Source organism: Salminus brasiliensis, chromosome 19 (genome assembly GCF_030463535.1).
Source record: "Salminus brasiliensis chromosome 19, fSalBra1.hap2, whole genome shotgun sequence".
Classification (NCBI taxonomy): Eukaryota; Metazoa; Chordata; class Actinopteri; order Characiformes; family Bryconidae; genus Salminus; species Salminus brasiliensis.
In genome coordinates this window covers 7,055,349-7,077,016 of record NC_132896.1, presented here as the reverse complement: position 1 = coordinate 7,077,016, position 21,668 = coordinate 7,055,349, and the positions used below count along the sequence as shown (strand labels likewise).

The 21,668-nt window shown below is 39.7% G+C and overlaps 1 protein-coding gene across 2 annotated transcripts in view; it reads right to left on the bottom strand.

The window, feature by feature from the left end:
* Nucleotides 1-20,998, bottom strand: part of cacna2d4b (calcium channel, voltage-dependent, alpha 2/delta subunit 4b) — a 34,999-nt gene extending 14,001 nt beyond the window's left edge. For both annotated transcript variants that reach the window (XM_072663554.1, XM_072663555.1), the window contains exons 1-23: nt 20,271-20,998; nt 16,963-17,044; nt 14,678-14,794; nt 13,524-13,583; nt 13,281-13,443; nt 13,024-13,155; nt 11,522-11,582; nt 10,729-10,879; nt 10,191-10,265; nt 8,972-9,061; nt 7,548-7,661; nt 5,575-5,653; nt 5,288-5,421; nt 4,426-4,584; nt 3,077-3,151; nt 2,880-2,966; nt 2,106-2,177; nt 1,802-1,863; nt 1,541-1,608; nt 1,326-1,371; nt 583-680; nt 395-488; nt 22-114 (exon numbers count right to left, since the gene is read on the bottom strand). In XM_072663554.1, coding sequence (XP_072519655.1) covers nt 22-114; nt 395-488; nt 583-680; nt 1,326-1,371; nt 1,541-1,608; nt 1,802-1,863; nt 2,106-2,177; nt 2,880-2,966; nt 3,077-3,151; nt 4,426-4,584; nt 5,288-5,421; nt 5,575-5,653; nt 7,548-7,661; nt 8,972-9,061; nt 10,191-10,265; nt 10,729-10,879; nt 11,522-11,582; nt 13,024-13,155; nt 13,281-13,443; nt 13,524-13,583; nt 14,678-14,794; nt 16,963-17,044; nt 20,271-20,425 — 2,267 coding nt within the window. In that variant the 5' untranslated portion in view covers nt 20,426-20,998. The remainder of the gene's footprint in view (nt 1-21; nt 115-394; nt 489-582; nt 681-1,325; nt 1,372-1,540; nt 1,609-1,801; nt 1,864-2,105; nt 2,178-2,879; nt 2,967-3,076; nt 3,152-4,425; nt 4,585-5,287; nt 5,422-5,574; nt 5,654-7,547; nt 7,662-8,971; nt 9,062-10,190; nt 10,266-10,728; nt 10,880-11,521; nt 11,583-13,023; nt 13,156-13,280; nt 13,444-13,523; nt 13,584-14,677; nt 14,795-16,962; nt 17,045-20,270) is intronic.
* Between the last annotated feature and the right edge of the window lie 670 nt (nt 20,999-21,668).

The window sequence follows — 21,668 nt, the reverse complement described above, 5'->3', positions numbered from 1 at the left end:
CTGGCTTTAAGGCTTACTCACTTCCCCTTTCGCTTCTCAATGCCGGCGTATCTGGTGACTCGCATGAGGCCTGAGCGGGTCCCAAGGAAGGCTGTCTCCATCCCATCCTCCACCCTGCAGGAGAGTTATTTTTACATCATAACTACATTAACTACCCACAAAGGTATAATTAACAACCTTTTCCTAATGTCTTGTTTATGCTCTGCATTAAGGTCCATAAATTGGTCTTCCTTGGTTCAAGGAGCAGGTTTTACCTAAATAATCACTGGTAACACTTGAAGACTGAAGGTGGTAAAAAGGACACAAAACACCCACATAAACCCTTAATGACATTTGCTATTAACGGCCTTTTCCATCTAGCATTAGCTCATAAAACATAAAACAAGGCACTCACCCACTGTCAGTCAGCATCAGTGCCGTCCAGTAAGCCTCCAAAGGAGCTGTTACGACAGCATCAAACAGAGTTTGCTGGAGCAGAATTTCATCACCTGCCGAAAAGCATTTTACACATCCGCTTAAATCTGAAGAAAACAGAGCTTGAGTTGTTCTAAGGCAAATAATTCAGTGACATGTAGAACTCACACTCCAAATCAGGCTCTTTCCCAGTCAGGTACCGAACTACTGCCTGGAGCTGAGAGAGTTTTCGATGATGGGGGTCAATATCAGTCTCACAGTAGGTCCTAGCCGTGAAATCCACAATCAGTATCACAGTTTATATCAATCAAAACAGACTGACAGGGTAAGAAACATTATTGTACTTATATGAGACATGATACGAGACATACACAGACTACAAAAAAGTGGTACAACCTTAAGGAACAAAGTGACTGGTAGAGCAGAAAATATAGGGCACACGGTATATATACTGTACTACACCTGCCTACTGATATTGAGTACGCTGAGTAGGTCCCTCTTGTGTCAACTGTAAGGCCTGTAAGTAAGGCCTTCGAGGATCACATCAATGAGCCTTAGGCACTCATGACCCCGTCATACCACTGCATACCACAAAAACCACACAAGACCTATCTGCCGTTTTAAAGATCTGACCCAGTTGGTGAGCCATTACAGTCTGGCCCTTGTTAAAGTGGCTTAGATCCTTATGCTTGCCCGTGCTTTTATGCTTTTAACACCTTCAAGAACGGACTGTTCACTTGCTGCCTAATATATCCACCCTTGACAGGAGCCACTGTAGAGGTTTTCCCTAATGTTTTTAATGCAATGGCTGATGGGAGTACATGATCACAGTGGTTTTACAATTAGGTTTTATAGCACCAACAAGGTTCAGCACAATTCAGTGATTGGTTTAATTGTTTAGCTGCACTCACCAACCATCAGCTATAGTCAGGTCTGGCTGCTGGAGGTCATGAAGGCCTGCAGAGAAGCACAAGCATGGAATTACCAAGCGGCAAAGGCTATTTCAATATCAGTCACGTGTCTAAAGCATGACTGATCATTTAGAATAAAGAGCTTTGGGAAACATTTTGCTTTTGTTGCATGCATCTTATTTATCATATTATTATGTCACATACGACCAACCTACCCTCTTCAACAGAGACGTTTCCAAAGAACATGTACTCTCCATGACCCCGAGTCAGCACCATTCCAAAACTGAAACACAACACATACACAGGAATAAACTGTGTGAAATGTGCTAATTAATAATGAAAATTAATTTTCTAAAAATACTTTTTAAAAAATGAAGGAAGCATATGATATTGCTTGTACTGAATATTATCAGTTTCACTCTGACAACAAAAGTGTATTAGAAATGAAAAGAAATTAAAAGTGTTACATATTTTACCTAAATGGTGTTTCATTGATGGTTGTGTAGAAATAATCATTTTTTAGGAATAATGGTCTTTTCTGTAAAAGAAAGGCAATAAATACAGTCAGAATTTGAATTTGAGGAACACATTCTTACACAGACTGTTGAATTGGCTCTATACATCATGCTTTCTATAAAGTATTAAGCATGCAGCCCTGATGATAGTGATAATACCATCGCTACCATCTGATATTTATGAAATTATTAGGCCTGTACTGGTTTAGTATATGTGATGTAACTAAACAATGCAGTGGTCAAATTCTATAAAATAGTGACTCACCCCTTTGTCCACGGCGGACCTTACATCTATAGTTAGAGTGCCCGTCTCTCCTTTCACCATGGCAGTTCTCAACTGTTTGAAAGAGAAACAGACTGCATATCTGAGACTTTTTATTTTGTATAGGTGTGAGACTCATTAACTGATTATTTATTGTTTATATACAGTACCAGGCAAAAGTATGGAAATACCTACGATATAATGATCTAGTAATACTTTATACTATACAAGTAACTATTTAATAAATATATTACTATATTCTAGTACTATATATAATGTATATGCTCAGTTTAATTTAATTTAATTGATTTTTTAAAATGACCCCAAGAAGCAGCTTTAAGCAGCCAACAAAGGTCTCAGTAAATGTGGATCTTGTTTGAGCCTGCTGAGTGTGCAAATCTGCATCAATGCAGAAGGAGGGACTAAAATAGAAGTTTTATTAGATGTGGCCGGTTTAAAATCATTAGTGTAAAAATGACAGTGTTAAATGTTATTCACTCCAGTAGAGCTGGATTGACAATGAGTAGTGTCGGGGGACTTCCTGGAGTTTGTGTTAATTAAGGATGCTACCAAAATGAGTACAAACAACACCAGAAGTGTTAAATGCCCCAAAGTGTTAATTACAAAACAACACTGTACACCGCAAATGTTCATTTTGCACACAAACGCTGTCCACAGTGTGATTTTATTCTCTTTAGATCTATTATCTTCTGAGCACAGGTGTCCAAACCTTTGCTGGTACTGTACATGTGACTAGCATGTATGTGTCAGACTGACTATCTCTTCAGTGTCCTCCCATTCAGCCTCAGATAAGTCCACACTGTTGTAGTTGGGTTTGGGTTTCAGCTTCTTTCCATCTTTATACTGTGAGAAAAAGGTTCTGTTCAGCTTAAGAGTAAGAGTGAATATATTATTATTAACACAGGAGAGAAAAAATGATCCGTTAATTGAGGACAGGGGTCCGATATACTTACTAGTGGCCTTAAATCGGGGTGTGCCAGAATGTAGCCATTGTTGGTAATGAGAAAGGCATAACCATGAGCTCCAAGCTAAGGGACACATACATCATTAGAATCACAGTTGCTACTGTTGTGCTACTCATACTTCCAAAAATGAGGTGTAAGTAATGGAATAGTTCACTGGAAATCAAATTTAGCTTACTTCAAATATAAAAAGTGAAATCAAGTGGACATCAAAACCTAACGTTGAACAGATGTCGTATTTCGGTTGGTAATGATAGTCCCATATCTATCAAAAGCCAACACTTGGTTGATATCAACCTTCAACGTTAGCCAGACGTTGAATTTTGCTAACTTAACACCATGACTCAAAGCCAACAAAATATCAGCGTCAGCTGTGACAACAGTTCTGCATCAAACTGACGTTGGCATGAGACGTTGTCCTGACATTGAATTTTGGTCACTTGACGTCACAAGCTGCATTCACCCAGATAATATCTATCAACATTGGTGCCCAGCTGGGTTGGTGTCTGATGCTTTTGATTATGTCGTTTAAATGCTGCAGATTATATGGATTAGGTATCTGACTGATATTGCTGGGAAGCTTTAAGACACTGGAAAAATTCAGGCGCCTGCATTTTATAGCTAACAGTGCCAGAAATCCCCCAGGAGTCCCTTTACCTGCATCAGACCAGCTGCAACCCACCAGTCCAACCAACAGGCTCCCCCACCACCCGTGCCAGACCAGCTGCACACCCTCCTGCCACCGCTACCTGCCCAATGACCATGTTAAAATCTAATTTGACTCCTAACTATCTGCCACTACTAATATTACCACTATTAACTATGATTACTCTCATCACTCTGACCTTCACTGCGATTATATTATGTTATAATACAGCATGATTATCATGATTATTATATTATGATATTACGACTATACTGTACACCTGAGCAGTAGAACAGTCTCATATGGTGGTTCAGGGACTTTTATCAATAATTTTAAAATAGTTCTGATCAGAGGAGGATGGGTCCAGTCCCCCTTGTGGGTCTTGGTTCCTCCCAAGGTTTCTTCCTCCAGCTCTGAGGTAGTTCTTCCTTGCCACTGTCACGTTTGGCTGCTCACTGAGGGTCTTAGGTTTTCATGTCTTCTTATGTTGTTGATTTCTTGCCTTTGTACTGATTACTGATTCTGTAAAGCTGCTTTGTGACAACACCAGTTGTAAAATAGCTATACAAATAAATTTGCAGCTACATAGCCAGAGCAAACAGACACCAAACCTGGCTAACCAGCGCCATCTGAGGTAAGGAGTAAATTGTATGAATTTGATTTTCACCAAACTATTCCCTTAACCTGTTTGTACCTTGTATCGAGGGGCCAGTATCATGACCTCCAACAGAGGAACATCGGTGCCCACCACTCCCAGCAGAATGCCATGAGACAACGTCTCTTTCTTCTTACTGAACACAGGCATTGCCACTGTGGTCATCAACAGCAGACTCTGAGCCATGCTGTTAAAGAGCTATAGGCGAAATTAGAGAGGATTAGTCTAAACCATCTCGTCCAACGTGTCACTGCTGACAAAAGCAGATTTCAATCAGCAAGCCCTGCAAATGACCACACTGAACAGCAGGGGGCATTGCAAAACAGCAGTCCGTCAGTTTCCCAGTATGCTAGACTACTACACAAACACTGTCAGGCTCTGCTATGTCTTACACAGGCTACAGGGTGATCTACTGTGCTAACCCTTTTACCTCTTTAGTGTTGGGGAGCTGGATGAAAATGAAGACGGATGTAAAGGATGGGGAGAAAAACACAATAATACAATGAAATGAGGAATGTCAGAGCACACACACACACACACACACACCACATATGCAGACCTGGTGCTTCCTAGGCATACAAATAAAGTAATATGAGGGATAATAATAATAAAATTATGTCATGCACATCAATGCACAAGCAAAGGAAAATCAGAGAAAGGTGCATGAATATTAAATGTTCTAAACTAAAATGATCTTGAGCTTTCTGGGTCCTCTGGAGCTTACGGATTTTAGGAACACACATATTCTTCCAGTTGCAGACTCCATAATTCTACAATGCTCCTGAAAGTCTAAAAATATAATAGGGCTAAATACTTTATTATAATTTTTAGGTTCTCGTGTGAAACACCATTTACTGTGTTTCTAGGTCCACTGAAGTGCCAGAACAGCATGAGCTCTTACCACACTGTCCATGTACGCCTCAGTCCAGATGATATCATGGTCGTGGTTGATGACCATAGGACGACTCAGAACATGGAGATACTCCATTACGTTTTCCTGCACGTCAGCCAGGGTGTTGATATGCGTGTAGTAACCTGTCAGATTATAAAAATCTCTTAGATTCAAGATTAGACGAAGTTTATGATTAGACAGTCATGACATATCTCCAGTAGTAAAGTACATTAAAAACATACACCTGTTTATTTTCAAAGTAAATGATGTAAAACATTAGAAATTCTGAAATTCACCCTTGTTGTTACAGGCGATCCACTTCACATTGTCTGCGAAGGTCATATCTCGGCCGATGAGGTAGGTGAAGACTCGCACCTGTAAGGCACAGAATAAATCAACTGTCAGAAGCTATGGTTGAATCATTTCATATGATTATTGTTGTTAATAAATATAAAATTGTGATTACATGTTGATTATGAAGGAGAACCATGGGGTTCTTATTATTAATATGTAAGTCCTATTATCTGTATTTCTGCATAAATGGCTCCTGAAATGTAATCTAATTAATCTAATTCAATAATCACAGTCTTATGAACACACATATACATTACACCTACATATAATAATACTGTAATTCAGTGAAAAACAGTAGTTATATTTCAAATAAGACAAAAAAAGGTGAATTGCACTCATTTTTTTCATTTTTTAATTTCTCTGTGAAAAATGTATGACTGCATGTGGCAAACCTTTCATTGTAGCCAGCTAGCGCTAACTGTTCTCTCAACGACTGACATTTTAATACTTGTATTTTATGTCAAGTTTGTTAACAAACATTACCATTTATGAGAAACTTTACCACACAGCTGTCAAAAAGATGGAAAGTATCTCAAAATGCAAACTACTTTATTAACTAGTTTAAAAATGTTAGCTTTAGCTTATGCTGAAGACTTAGCCACATGTTCAGCTGTAACTTAGTGATATCTTATGTTATGGTTGGATCCTTATTAATATATTTTAATTTACCACAATTTTACTATATATATATTTTTTATTCAAATTATTAAATGTATTTACTGACTAATGTGACTTATTTTAAATGAAACAATATAAATGTTAGGGTATTAATGTTAAAAAAGTTGTATTCATTTATTCAAAATAAACCATTTTTTTCCATAACTGATTTTAGCAATGACTCTTGTATTTAACATTACTATAATAAAACCAATGTTAATAATAATACAGACATAATACCACAAATTCCATAATTCCTACAAGAAACCACAAAAAAATTACCAGAAGAACAAATTTCCTGTTTTAAGTTCAATACCACAGGATACCATATCGCTGCTGTCCGATAAAAATCATGCATCTCCATTTTTGTCTGTTTTTGGTTTTGTCCATCCTTTGAACCATGTAGCTGCCCAGTACACTGTATTAATAATTCTGGGTCTGGAACGGACCAATAGAAATGCTTGAAAAAGACTTGGAATAAAATATTTACATTGACTTCCTTTGAAAGTAAAGAAGGCTTTTTTCACCTCCTGTAAGGTTTTAGTTGCTGTTTTGGAGATACATGTTTTTCTTTGGACAGCGATGATATACATTACCACAGCAACAGTACTGTACCACAGGAACCATTTGCACTACTGCAGGATAAATATTACAGGTATTTGTATAGTTATTACCACAGTATTTTTGTCTGTATAGAAAACTAATCCACAACAATTCTTGTGATTAGTTTTTATACATTTTCATTCTCTAATAACTGCTTAATTACCCTTCATATAGCATATTGTCTAGTTTCCATTTCCATTACACTGAAAAACACTGCTGAAACTGGAACTGAAATGGGTTTTGCAGTTAAACCTTCCATCGTTCATTGTTTTAGGTCCACGTACTGTTTCCACCGATTACCTTGATTGTTTAAACCATTAGTACAACAAATAAATTACACTTTCTTTATATATGGTCTTATCAAAACCTCATCATTTGCTCTCACTGTCTTTTTCAAGATAAATTGACCGAAACACCTGAATTAAAATCCTCTCACAATAAATTACATTAATAGTTGAAAACTTAAACTCCTGAAAATGTACCATGTTTGATCTGACACGGTTTTGTAATAACACCATTTATCATTGTTTTATTATAACTTCGATAAGGTACAGTAGATCACAGTAGATCACAGTTCAGCAGTCACTTGATACATCACGATATTGTATGATAACTTGATATCGTAGTTCATGTGTTTTTTTATTGAACAAATCACCTTCTTGTCAGGCCAGTTAAACTCCTCAAACACAGACTGGAAATCCTCCATGGCTCCATCTGTGATCAGCATGATGGCCTGATTGCACAGGCTGCCCTGCCCATTCGCCGTAGCCTGAGAGGAAGAGTCACACAGAGAGTACATGTGCATGTACGTATGTGTGTGTGTGTGTGTGTAAGGCTGTGCAGTGCTACATAGTAAAAAATAGACTAAACCTTGGAACCAGTACTCTCAAAATAAAGCTAATACCATCCTATAGGCCATTTCTTACAGGTTCATGTTCAGGTAGCATGTTAATGCTCAGTAGTGCACAGAGATGCTCCTTTAATTGATATTACTAAAATGCATTTATTTTCAGGGCAGATTTGCAGCTGAAACAGGCAGCCTAGTCCATCCCAACATTTTTCAACATCAACATTTTCATAGAACATTATCGTCATTATGGCTTTTAGAAAAATCCCCAAAAGTCTTTCTGGGAATTTTTCTAAAAGCCATAATGACGATAATGTTCTATTAAAATGTTGATGTTGAAAAATGTTGGGATGGACTAGGCTGCCTGTTTCAGCTGCAAATCTGCCCTGAAAATAAATGCATTTTAGTAATGAATGAGAATACCTTTCACACCTTTGACCATTACAACAATAATGTTATAGTAAAGATTATCCACAAATAAGGGAGTTTACAGTTACAGTAATAAATAAAAAGTACCCAAGAAAGTCATCCAGGTTTGTGCAAAAGAACATGATCAGTGCAAAATAAGCAGTAGATTTATTTACTACAAAACTGCATGTGTTCTCTGACCCTGTCCCAGCACAAATCTGAAGGACTTCAGAACAATGAAACCAATTTGGCCTAAAAGTATGTTATAGCACTTCATTTATCATGGTACATTTGTTTGTATCATGGCTCTTTAAGAGATGCTACTTTTGCTTCCATGAGGAACCATGTTTGTGATAGAGATGTGCGATTGTGTGAAGAATCTTTCTATTGGTAAAGAAGCTTTGCATCATGTGATAGTTCTTTGGACCACCACCGAGCTGGTAGTATTTGGGAGGTAGGTCATTCTCAGCACTGCAGTGACATTGACCTGGTGGTAGTTTTACATTGACAAAGTGGACCCACTAGCTAGGAGTGTCTATTAGAGTGGACAGTGAGGGGATACAGTGTTTAAAAACTCCAGCAGCACTGCTGTGTCTGATCCACTCGTACCAGCACAACACACACACTGCTAACACACCACCACCATGTCAGTGTCATTGCAGTGCTGAGAATGACCAACCACCCAAATAACACCTGCTCTCTGAAGACCTCTGAATGGAGGCTGACAAAGTATGCAGAGAAACAGAGGGTCTACAGTCTGTAATTAAGTACAGAGTGCTCCCATATGGTAAGTATGTATGTGATTGTAAACATTTGATATTGACCTCATTCAGCACTCGGAAGGACTCCTTCATGGCCTTCTTGACCTTCCCCTCCCCTTTCACCTGCAGCTCTTCCACCAGCAGCTTGAAATGCTGTAGATGGATAAAACACATGTAAATGCAGTTGCTCTGAAAAGCTTTCACTCATTAACACCTCAACTTTTTGAAGAATACCTGCTGTTTAAAGACTTCCCTGCTATTAAAACCTTAGTTAGAAACAGCTAATTTTACATGGACCTCTAAAGCTCTTGCTAAACCTTCAGCTCCTTGTGTTAAACATACTGCATGCATGTGTAACCACTTTTAACATCTGAATCATGAGCCATTTCCATCAAATACAAGCCTATCGGAAGCTCCTCTGGATCACTTTCATGGAAGCAAGACAAAAGTCCAAAAAAATTCCATCTTTACTACTGAGTTTCTCTTCCAGAACTTTCCTGAGAGGATCTGAGGCAGTCCTGTAAACAGATGTAATGTAGATAAGACCGGAATATCATTACCAGCTCTACATCCAGTCCTGCCGGCCTGCATTAGGCTCTATCTGTGCTGAGCAGGCCCTGGCACACTGACCTTCACTAACATATAGACCTAAGTATAGGCCAGTGATTCTAAACCCTGGTCCTGGAGGCACCCTGACCTGCACATTTCAGTGCTTTCCCTGCTCCCAACACACCTGATTAACTAATCAGCTCATTTACAAACCCTTTTAGAGTTGCAGGGGGGTTGTCAAAGCAGTGAGTCCACTAAACTGTGCAGGGCATGGTGCCTCCAGGAACAGGGTTCAGAAACATATACAAGGCCATAGAAATGTGAACACAAAAAAAATATCAATTTTCCTACAGTGTTTTCTCTGTATTAACTTGTGGGTCCCCCCAGTTACCCTTATGCTCTTATATTCCTTAAACATTCAATGACAGATTGACATGACCATTGGTAACATGCTCATTGACTGACTACCTGATTACAAATCAGGACACATGTAATTCTGAGTCTACACCCCAGTCCCTACATGGCCTGAGCAGTGTATCAGGGCAAGACACTCTCTCCTAAACTGAAGGAAATGACAGTGTCAGAAGAAATAGGCCTTCGCTTTTGATAGTTCACTGAAGTCTACTACTTCAGCTTCAGGTATCCTGCTGAGCGTCTTTTAAAAATCGCTGCCTTGGTGGCTCGCGATCAAGCGATGTGGATAATCGACTTATCTCACAGATAATCGATTTACCTCTCGGTTGTCCAAGTCTGCCTGCACCAGCGTGCCTTTAAAACAGGGCTCCACATAGCGGACGTAATCAGTGTACTGCAGAAAAAAGGAAGTGATTGACAGAGTGTTAAAGTTAAGATACTGAAATACTGTGTAAAACATGACTGAAGGTCCTGCTTACAAGTTGGTTGGAGGTTGTAGACCATTTGAAGTAGGGTGTGGGGGGGCAGGCTGGAGCCAGTGACTTTGTTAAAGGGACCAATTATCTCTTACTTGTGCATTGTGGACAATAGGAGTCAATGTTTAAATATAATTTAACATCTTAATTATTTATAATTTGTTTTTGTGAATTTTTACAATGCTATATTCTGTACACTATAGATTCTCATGTTTCATACAAACAAGATAATGACTGACTGGACAAAGTGTTTTTACACTGGTGTGCTACTTTGTCACAGTGTTTGCAAAGGTTGTATGCCAAGCTTGTTGTCACAGGGGCACTGCCCCCCCTTTTGTTCCATGATAAGGTGTAGACGACTGTAAACATTGATTCACTTACTGCAATAATATTGACAAAGTCATTTTCTCCCAGAGTGTCCAGGATGGTGTTAATGGTGTGCTTGGCAATGGTCAGTTTGAGCCCCTTCATGCTGCCGCTGACGTCCACCACTATGATGATGTCCTTTGGAGAGGTGGCAGCCTGGATGTACCTGAGGCAGTGGGGAAAAGCTCAGAGCAAAGATCACGCCTTGCACCCAGGCGACAGCCTCTTCTGCACTCTAAAACCTTGGCCCCACCATGTCTGAGCACTTTCGCTCATGCGGTAAACCAGGGGAGGCAAGGTAAACTACAACAGTCTGCGAGTGCAGTGTTATATAATCTCTCATGTCATACTTTCACTATATAACACGTCATTTTACACAACATGACAACTCCTGCAGAATGAGAAGAGAAATGACATAAATGGTCCATTCACCACTGACTGTTTTTGTCATGTGACTTGTTTTCGCCGTACTTCTGTAAAAAATAAAGACGATCCACGCTAGCTGAACCAGCTTCATGGCTATTAGGCACGGCTGTATAAACAGTCACATATGGTGCCCATGTGAGTCCCACTGACCTGGCTATTGAGCTGCTAACCACTTAAGGACAGGATTAAAGTCTTTGAGTGGGATCAGGGCCTCATTGGCTGTGCTGCCACCCGTTACAAGCAGCAGACATTTTGGGTGCTATCCACACGGCTAATCTGCTATTGCCACCCTGGGCAAGCACAGAACGGGCTGTAGAACACAGAGTATTGCTGAGGCTTTGCAACTGCAAGTACTCTGTGGCATCAGCAGAAAATCGCTCACCAGTTCCTGTTCCTACAGTCGAAGGCAACCACTCCATTAGAGTCTGGAGTCCACTTGATGCCTAATGGGAGAGAATAAAGATACTGTACACAGTGTTTAAAAAGCCTAGCAATGCTGCTGTACCTGAAACACTTTCTCCAAAGGGCCAGATTCAAACTCCTTGAACCCCAGACATATGTTTGAGTTTTAATTTTCATTTTAATCTACTAATCATTCAATACCTACTAATTATTTATACTATACATTCAGTACTATACATTTAGTAATTACTAAACTATACATTTACAGTCATTTAATAAGTGCTACTTATTCAACATTATTCTTTTTTAATATCTACTTATTATTCAGTAAGTAACTTTTCAATACTTACTTATTATTCAGTGTCTACTTGTTGTTTAATAATCACTAATTATCCAGTATCTACTCATTGTCCAATAAGCACTCATTATTCATAAGCTACATATTATTTAATAATCACTAATTATCCAGTATCTACGCATTGTCCAATAAGCACTAATTATTTCGAATCTATTTATTATTTTATATGCACTAATTATCTAGTATCTACTAATTGTCCAATAATCACTCATTATTCATGATCTACTTATTATTTAATAATCACTGATTATCCAGTATCTACTAATTGTCCAATAAGTACTCATTATTCATAATCTACACATTATTTAATAATCACTAATTATCCAGTATCTACTAATTGTCAAATAAGCACTCATTATTCATAATCTACTTATTATTTAATAATCACTCATTATCCAGTATCCACTAACTGTCCAATAAGTACTAATTGCTCATAATGTACTTATTATTTAATACACACTAATTATCCCGTTTCTACTAATTGTTGAATACGTAATTATTATTCAGAATTTATCATGAAACTATAATATAAATGTATGAAGTATGTACCCACATTCAGGTCTTTTGGGTTAAAAGGGTCTACTGGTGCCAGTCTCCATAAACTCCTTCCATTACACTACACTCTTCCTATCCTACACCACTTATCCTTTCATAATGCCTTGAAACTTTGCATCAGTTTTGCTCTGCTGATTCTTCTGTTAGTTCTTTGCAAAAAAAGGTATGCTGACTTTACATGTAGGCAACACAGTTTACCAAGTTAAAGGAAAAACGAAACTACTCAGGCATCAACAAGTTGTTCTGTGGCATCGACCAAAGAACCATTTGAAGCACCTTTATTTTTAAGAGTAATGTTGGTAATACTGCTGGGTAATAGTATATTTGTCAGTGGTGGTCTTATTGTGATCAGGTATAGATGGGCTACAATCACTACACTCTAACTTTAAACCTACAAACCTACAAAGTATATGGTAGGTTTGCCTGATAAAGTAGCAGATTAGTGCAGGTACAAGGTACTTCTAATGTAGTAACAACTAAAAAGTAATGTCACTAGCTGGTGTAAATATGAGTGTAGTTACAACGAGAAGAAGTAGAAGAAAGGTGGTCATGCTGTTTTCTCACTGTACCTGGATAGAGCCTGAAGAAACCTGTAGAGCTGCCAAAGTACTGCCATGTGAGAGTTGGGTCTTTCTGGAAGTTACTGATAAAAATGTCATTCAGAGCCTCGGACATATACACCCCATTCAGGATGTCTGGGTCTAAACTCAGAGACAGAGACGCAGAGCAGTAAGGCATACAGTATTGGCTACAGAAGTAGAAATCTTATTCATAGTGATTTTGGCAGTAGTGAAGGTTCAGCTTTTAGGGGTTATTGGAGTTTCACCTTTGTTGTACACATTGGTTGGGACTTGGATGTCACTCATTAGTGTGTTGACTTGGAGTCGGTTAAAATGTTCGTTTTCTTCCAGAGGAAATTCCCCACCAAGTTCAATGTAGTTCCCTTCCTCGTCCATCGTGTTTATCAGCATGGAGTTGAAGTAGTCGAACTGTTAAAAGGCAAAACTCATCAGACACATTCAATCCAATGCATCTCGTAAATATGCACATTTGAAGATAATGGCCTCACCGTTAAAGTTGAATTATACTCATGATATAAATCTGCGTCCTCTGCTGTGTCTGCCAGCCGCTGGAGAGAGATTCATATAAGGAAAGATTCATTCATTAATGAACTGGTGTAGAAATCATTTGACCTTTTCTTATTAGGATCTTATTAGGATTTCTTAGGATCAGAACATATTTATGTCAAATTCAGACAGAAAAAAAAATCCCTTCATCAAGTGCAAATGCTAACAGAGCAACATAGACAGTTGCATTAGTAATCTAGCAATAGCGAGCTTAACATTTTTATAAGCTGTCTCCCAAATGATGCCCTATCCACTGTCCCCTACATGTAAAAATCACTGTATAGAGCACTACTACAGGGAACAGAATTCGACAAGGTTGTGAGCGATTTCTGACCCGTTGTTAAATGAGTGAGCTCCCTGCTGTACAACAGTCGGTCATCCTCTGAGAATCTGCACGCAAATCTTCAGACCAAACAACATAAGGGATTTTGGGCATTTCATGTCCATTTAGTGTACATCGTTTGTGTACCACTAAATATGGTAGTGCATTGTGCGATTGTTACAGTGCACTGAAAATTTGGCACTATGTTGTCAGACACCAGAACAAAATGATGGGACCCCGCTATAGTGCACTATATGGTAATTAGAGCACAGCTTCAGACACAGCTATAGTGTACATAAAAATGACCAATATACATATGTATGCAAAAGTGTGGGCACCCATGCAATAAACATAAAAAAGTAAGTCAAGTAAACATAAAATGATAAAGCATCTGTGTATTTTTCAACTCAACTTAGTTTGGTTCTCCTAACATCTGGAGTTTGGAGTTGAGTTGAGCTGACTCAGAATCATCAGTAAATGATCTGCTGCTGGCAAGCATGGCCAAACTGGTCGACTACCTTGGTCATGATTGTCAACCAGTTTGATCATGCTGGTCAACCAGTATGGTCAAGCTTGGTCAGGTTGATGTAATGTAGTAACAACTGAAAAGTAACGTCACTAGCTGGTGTAGATTGATCATGACACCAGCTAAACCATCAAACTCAAATAAAAACATACCCTATGTGATTTTTTTTTACAGCAGAGATATGAAGTTCTAACCTGCAGATGGAAATAATTAACACTTTGCGCATCAATTTCAGGGAAATCACTGACCTTCACCGACTTCATTTTGCTTCCCAGCATTTTCTCAATGTCCTCAGAAAATTCCTGGACTAAGGCAGTTCCATCCACATCCTCTATCCTGATAATAGGCTCCACGTCTTTGAGTTTCTGAGTGAATCAACAAAACTGTGAGACACTGGATTTGACACATGTTATATATATATATGTACTCTACATGATTACATACATGCATGGGGAGCCTGATTTTAACAGGCTAAAACAATTCAATATTAATCCAGATCTCTCAGCTGAACTTGGAATTTTGCTCCAGGCTGGGCCGTGTGTAGACACGCCACAGAAGGTTAGATGTCAACAGCAGTGGATTTTGTTCCAACTGCTTGCTCAGCAAGACCAAAGGCTCTGGGCAAAATCTCAGATACTCTCAATCTGACTGACTTAATCTCTGGATTAATTGTATCATGGAGAAGAATTAAAGCAAGCGGCCAGAAACTTGCATTATCTCCCACGCGCTTCTGGGAACTCATCAAGGTGGATAAGATCAGCTTCAGACAGTAAAAGTCCAGTCAGCTTTTCTGTCCTGGTGAGACTTTTACTTTCTGAAGCTCGATTGTCTACCCCTGGGCTGGTGACTATAGTTTTTTAACACCACTTAAAATCTCCAGTTAAGTTGGTTAATAAATAATGATGTAAATGAAAGTATAGATGAATGTAGAATGTCCAGTGTATTGTCCTATGCTATATCTGTATGTGCTTGTCCTACATGCAAGTGGACCTAATTATTGTCCTGGTTGAGAGCCTGAATAACCTGTGGGAAGTGTAAAAAATATATACATTGATATTTTCTATATATTCCTATATATTACAGTTATCATAATGGGGATAAAGAACATAGAGGCTAAAAGAGGATAGCTTTATCAAGTAAATATAGAATTTGGTCCTCACATACAAAAACAAGCTTAGGCTCGTCAAATCCTACTGAGCATTATGCTAAACGACACTGAGCACTAAACCAGAGCATTAGGTAGATCTTGTTAGTGTTGCCAATGTGTGTCAATCAGCAACAGGATCTCAAACCACACCCCCAATAAAGGGACCTATATAGCTGAACACTGAGCAGAGCCAGCACTGATCAGTACTACACTGTTAAAAGTATAAGATCCTTGAGGAACCTTTGGAGGTTCTTCAATTTGAAACTGTGGAGGAATCTCTTAAGGTGCTTTAAGGAACTATCAAGAAAGTTTTTTTTAGAAGAAAAAGATTCCTCAAAGCACATTAAGAGGTTCCTCCACTGTTTCAAACTGAAGAACCTCCAAGTTTCTCAAGGATCTTATACTTTCAGCAGTGTAAACTTGTTTCAGGACAGAGGCATTTTGAACCGATGCTACATTAAATCTTCTTACAGTAAAGAGTTTAGGAAGAGGCATTAGGGTTAGATGACTGCACTGGCTCTCTGTTCTAGCCCTGACAGCCTGAAAAATACAATACTCAATAAAACAATCCTCAAACCTGTGTTTTTTTAAAGGCTGCCAGGTTATTGATTGGCAGACTAAGCAATAGGTCTTTGGGGACAGATGTAAAACATGTAGTAGAGTTTTACATTTATAACAACACAGTAATATCACATTCAATCCAGACCAGTTATTTTTGTCATTTCACCATGCTACAGCATTAGTATCCCATGTATTACATTGACATTTGATTTATGCTCTGTATAGTCAGGTTTAAGCAATGTGACGGAATGACAAAAGCATGGTAAATATTTATTTTTTTAGTTTATTTGCATAATTTTTACTCAGTTTTCCTCCCTAATTGTATACATCCAATTCCCCAATACACTGAAGATTGATGCCTGTGCCGGCCAGCATCACACTGAGGTGATGTGGGAAGAAAGGGAGCTATCTACCCACCCAGTAAAAGCAAGGCTAATTGTGCTCTCTTAGGCTCCGGATGCTGATGGCAGGCAGCGTGAACCGAAAGGCACAGCAAAATTTTAAAAAAGCTTGTTAATTGCCACAAAAAGTATCTAATTCATTTCCAATAAGTGTAAAATAATTCATATCAAACTACACCATGCGTTTGTTATCTTTTATTCTCCAAAAGAGGCAAGCTTATAAGCAATCTCTTTCAGTTTGGGAGTAACAATGGGTGAACAGGTGAACAGGTTTGGACATTTTAACAGGTTAACAGTTTAATTCCATTTTGAATAGGCAAGAATAAGTGCCTGTCTAAAACCAAGCAGAGCAGAACAGTATGTCTGGGTTACAATAGAAAAGTAGTTCATGTAAGGGTATGATTTAAAGCAATGATCAGTTTACCTTCTGTAGGACAGCAGCTCCTGAATATTTTAAAGCAACTGCATTCAACTGCTCAGAAAGGCTATTGGCCCATTTTTGAACCCTGGTGGACAAAGAAAGCAAATCAATGGATGTGATCAAAACACATGTTCTAGTCACATTAAGAAAATACCACTGTCAAGCCTGCCATAGTGGACAAAAACGGTCTTTCTAGTGCTTAAGCACCGACTGTGTTAAATAACATTCCAAAGAAATGTTCCCAACTGGGTATAACTGCATAAGCATGAGGTGATCTTCAGGCCTGGGAGACTACAGGACACCAAGGAAATTAAACACTGGTGTAAATGCAACTTCGGATTACTTTGGATTTATTTGCAGCACTTGAAGAAAAATGGATCAATATCCCCTTTGGGTGTCTAGTGTACATGCAAGTGAGTAAATGACGTAGCCAGTAGCCATTCCATTCCAGGAACACCCATCATGTATATACGTCGTATACTGATTCCAGCCCATCTGATGCTGTACAATTTATCACCCCCTTCTATCCCATCCATCAGTGGAAGAGGGCCACCACAGGAACACTGCTGGCCAGACAGTATTTGGGTGGTGAGACCCATGACCACTGTCATGGTAGTCACATGGTAGTGTGTATGCCACTGCCACGATTGTATTTGGCACAGTGGTATTATAGCAATATACAGGCTACAGTCAGAAATTGTAAATTGTAAAGTACTTGCACACAGCAACAACAGTTGATATGGAAAACAAGCAAACAATCTCTCCCAGGGCAAACACTCAGAGACGTGACCAGGGAAGCTTAACGCTGACCCAGGCACCATGAACTGCTTCTGACCTGACAAGGCCTGGGATTTTGGAAGTATCTAGAGAGTTGTTTGTGTGGCTTGGCAGCATATTCGATGGTTACACCATTAAGCTATTAAGGATCAAGACAGACACAGACCCAGACAGAAAAACACTGGCAAAGAGAAAGTTATCGAACAGAACAATCTAAAATTTCAGTTTCCCTTCATGTCTTTCATTTAGATCAGTGGTGACATTTCAGTGAAGCAACCTTCCATTGATTTCATGCATCAGTAAAAAGGTTAATTTTCAGAGAATGGGTACATCCATGTGCTTTGCTCCACTACAATCAATGTAAACCATAAAGCTGAGGCTAATATGGTCCTAAAGAACGAAAAATGACATGCATTCTGCTCATATTACTGGCAGCGTACACCAGAAAAGCAAAACATACGTGTATATAAAAGAAGCACGGAAGGCATGAAGAGTGCTAGCATGAAGTTCCTGTCTCCATGTGACTAACCATATGACCATCTGTGTGCTAGCTCAAGTATCTGGCTGCCCTCCAGTGTCATATTAACCAGGGCAACATCCAGCATGGCACCATAGGTGCAACCTGGATCATTATCTACAGAGGCCTTTACATGACTTGATTAGCATGTGGTCAAGGCAGCTAACCGAACACCTGCCATGCAACAAGGCAAATGGAAAGCAGACCCCGCTAGAATCTCTGAATTTGATAATGAGTGTTCCTTCCCGTCCTTCTCGGCTTATAAATGCAAAACATAATCAACTGATGAATAATCATTTGATGATTAATATTGCCTTACATCATAACCCTTTAGCATTATGCCTACTGCATGCATGCAGAGTCTAAAACGGCCGTCTGTCAAATGGCCTGGTTCTCGTTTTTCTCTCTTCCATTTGCTGAATGATGTCAGAGAGTCTCATGAGAACTGGATTTTGCAGGCAAACCCTTTCGATGAGGGAATTATCAAAAATAACCCAACAACTGCCTAAACCACTATCTGTTGTCTAATGCCAGACTGCATGGAATTGAAGTGGTTTAAACTTAAACCCCAAATAATCCTGCCCAGGCTCAGGGGTTGCTCTAGCAGCTGGAACAGACCCAACAGTATATGGGTATAGATTAAATACTCCATGTTGTCTGTGTCTACTTACCTACACATAAAAAAGGGAATTCTTAGACTTAGAGTAATAATAATCGATCTCTTCTGGTGCTACAAGAGGTTTTCCATCTAAAGAACCCAGAAAGAACACCTTACTAAGAGTCTAGCACAGCAGCATGTGGAATGGTTCCTGTCTCCATGAATGGTTCTTGTTGCTATGGTTCTATATATATAGTGCCCCTGCCTTTCTAAAGAGCCCTTAAATAACACATTTGTTTTTATTCGTTTATCAAATTTATCCCCATTTCTCACAGTTTGGTACTGCTAATTAACCCACCCGTCCATGATTCCACCCTAGCACCAGCAATGTTCCCAATACTAGGAGGTTAAGAACATAACTCATGTCTCCTCTGTTACATGCAAAGCCAGCCACCAGATCTTTCAGAACTGCTGCTGATTCAGCTTCGCAAAAGAAAAGCGAGGGGTCCCGGCCAAAATCACTTAAGAGTCATGAGGGGAGTGAGCACCATCTACCCAACCGGAGAGAGAGAGCACAGCCAATTGTGCTCTCTTGGACTCCGGACGCTGATGGCAAAGCAACATTTTGCTTGAGATTCGAAGTCGGGACCTCCGGGCCACAGTGGTAGCACATTAGAGCGATGAGCCACTCTGAGTCCTATTAAGAGTTCAGCACATCAGCATATAGAATCAGATGTTTCTACACACAATGATAGTCGTTAGGAGGGAATTCAATGCAGTGAACACACACTCATACACTTTAGGGAGCAAACACACACAGCCACCACTGCCCCTTAATTCCAGTGTTTTTTTCACCAGATTTCAGCATAATTCAGTCATTGTGATATTCCAGAATGGCCTGATATGAAACTGAGCATTGAAAAGGAACTTACTAACTTAAATTTCCTTATAGGTGATGGGAACCAGGGGTTACACTGTCTACAATGCAATTATAGCCATTTGATTTATCTGACCTGTGAACCTACACTCGTCTTCTCTGTTTTTAATATATATTGTCAAAAGACAAAAATTAATACAGTCTGAGAAAAGGCAAGCTAATTTGCCTTACAACATCCTGAATGTGTCTCCTCCAACCTTTCCCAAAAAGGCCACAGGCATCAGGTAGCCTGGGCATTTGTAATCAGTTCCTATTTTCTGTAAGAGCTTTCTATGCCGTAGCTTTCAAAAGCATTAAGCTCAGCAGACGTCTGACTCCTGTCACCACAATTCTGATTCAGATCTACACAATTCAATTCTGATCTAAGTTTCTCTAGAATAGAGCCTTTCACACCAAACCACTCTAGATGACTTTCTTTACAGACATTTTGAAATACTGGCAGAAATTCCCTTGAAAATGGATCTTTCTGAGAGGTGTCTTACGTTTCTGGTGGAATCTTCATCTGAGCTTTTGTCAAGAGGCAAAACCAGCCTGAGTAAAGCAGGAAGACCGTGACCCATGTAGGTCCGGTCCTGTGCCGGACGGTGCCGGCAGCCGTCCCCGGGGAGCACATCTGTGTCCTCTGCAGCGCTGCCATCCAACAGCAGTCCAGTGGAGCTCACAGCTCCACTAACTCCACAGAAAACCCGCTCTCATCCCAAAAGTCATGCTGATGTCTCCAAGATTTTCAAACCTCTGCCAGGCTGATCATCTACTGTGCTGCTGGTTCATACTCAAGGGTTCACTGGTGGGATGTAGGTTTGCAGGGTTGGTCCAGGTCTGTCTTTTTCTTCATGAAATCCAGTTCAGCATTCTTCATGATGACAGGGGAAGTCCAAAAAAAGAAAAAAGAAAAAAAAAAGAAAAATAAAATCCCAAACAAATTCAGTAATCCAGATAATCCAATCTCGGGTTCATCTTTTTCCACTGAGTTCTGAATTTGACAACTGAAGAAATCATGTTCTCCAAATCAGGTGGAAAAACTTTCACCTGCAGGTGATTACATCCTCCTGCAGGACGGGCAGCCACGTGAGAAAATGACACCTCATACCTTCAGCAAAATGAGAACAGCCATTGCATCCACGTGCAAAAGAGCCACTGAACAGTTTTGACAGGGTGGCTACATGGACTCACTGCCAAAGCACTCAATCCGCCGCTTTGCAGCGTAATCCACTTGGATTACACTCTCCTCACACAGTGAGTTCACAGGCTAGGGGGTGGGGTGTGGGGGGGCCGAAGGAAGGCGGGGGATACAGGGTGGGAAGGCAGGCGATTGGGCGAGTTAGAGTTGCCAGACCTAAGAGGATTAGCAGTGATTTCTGGAGGCAGGGCTCTGTCCAGCCAATCAGTGCAGAGTGAACAGGAGGACCTCCAGAAGTGGCTTTTAATGAGGGACAAGGACATCTAGTGGGAACAAGGTGGTCTTGTCACTGAGAACAGTGAACAGCTCAGCTCTGCCACATGTTTGAGGGAGAGCTGAGCAGCAGATGAATGGGATTGCTAGATGATGTGGAAGGATCTGATCGTCAGGAGCATTAGAACCTACGACATAGGTCATTCAACCCTTTTACTGTAATGATCAGCTTGATTTTGGTGATCTTTAATGAATAGTTCACCTCCATATTACCACCATGTTAGTCACTGACCTGCTTACTAGAGATCTACCTTCTAGCAGGTTCCACCTACTACACAAATCTACAGTAACACACCTCATTCAGCAAATTAAGGATGTCTGATGAGAATATGAATAAGGCCCACTTTCCCAAAAACATCTTAGATGTTAAGAGAGAGAGAGAGTTTCCAGTGTGATGTTCACTCAGGTGCAAGATGCTTCTGGGAAA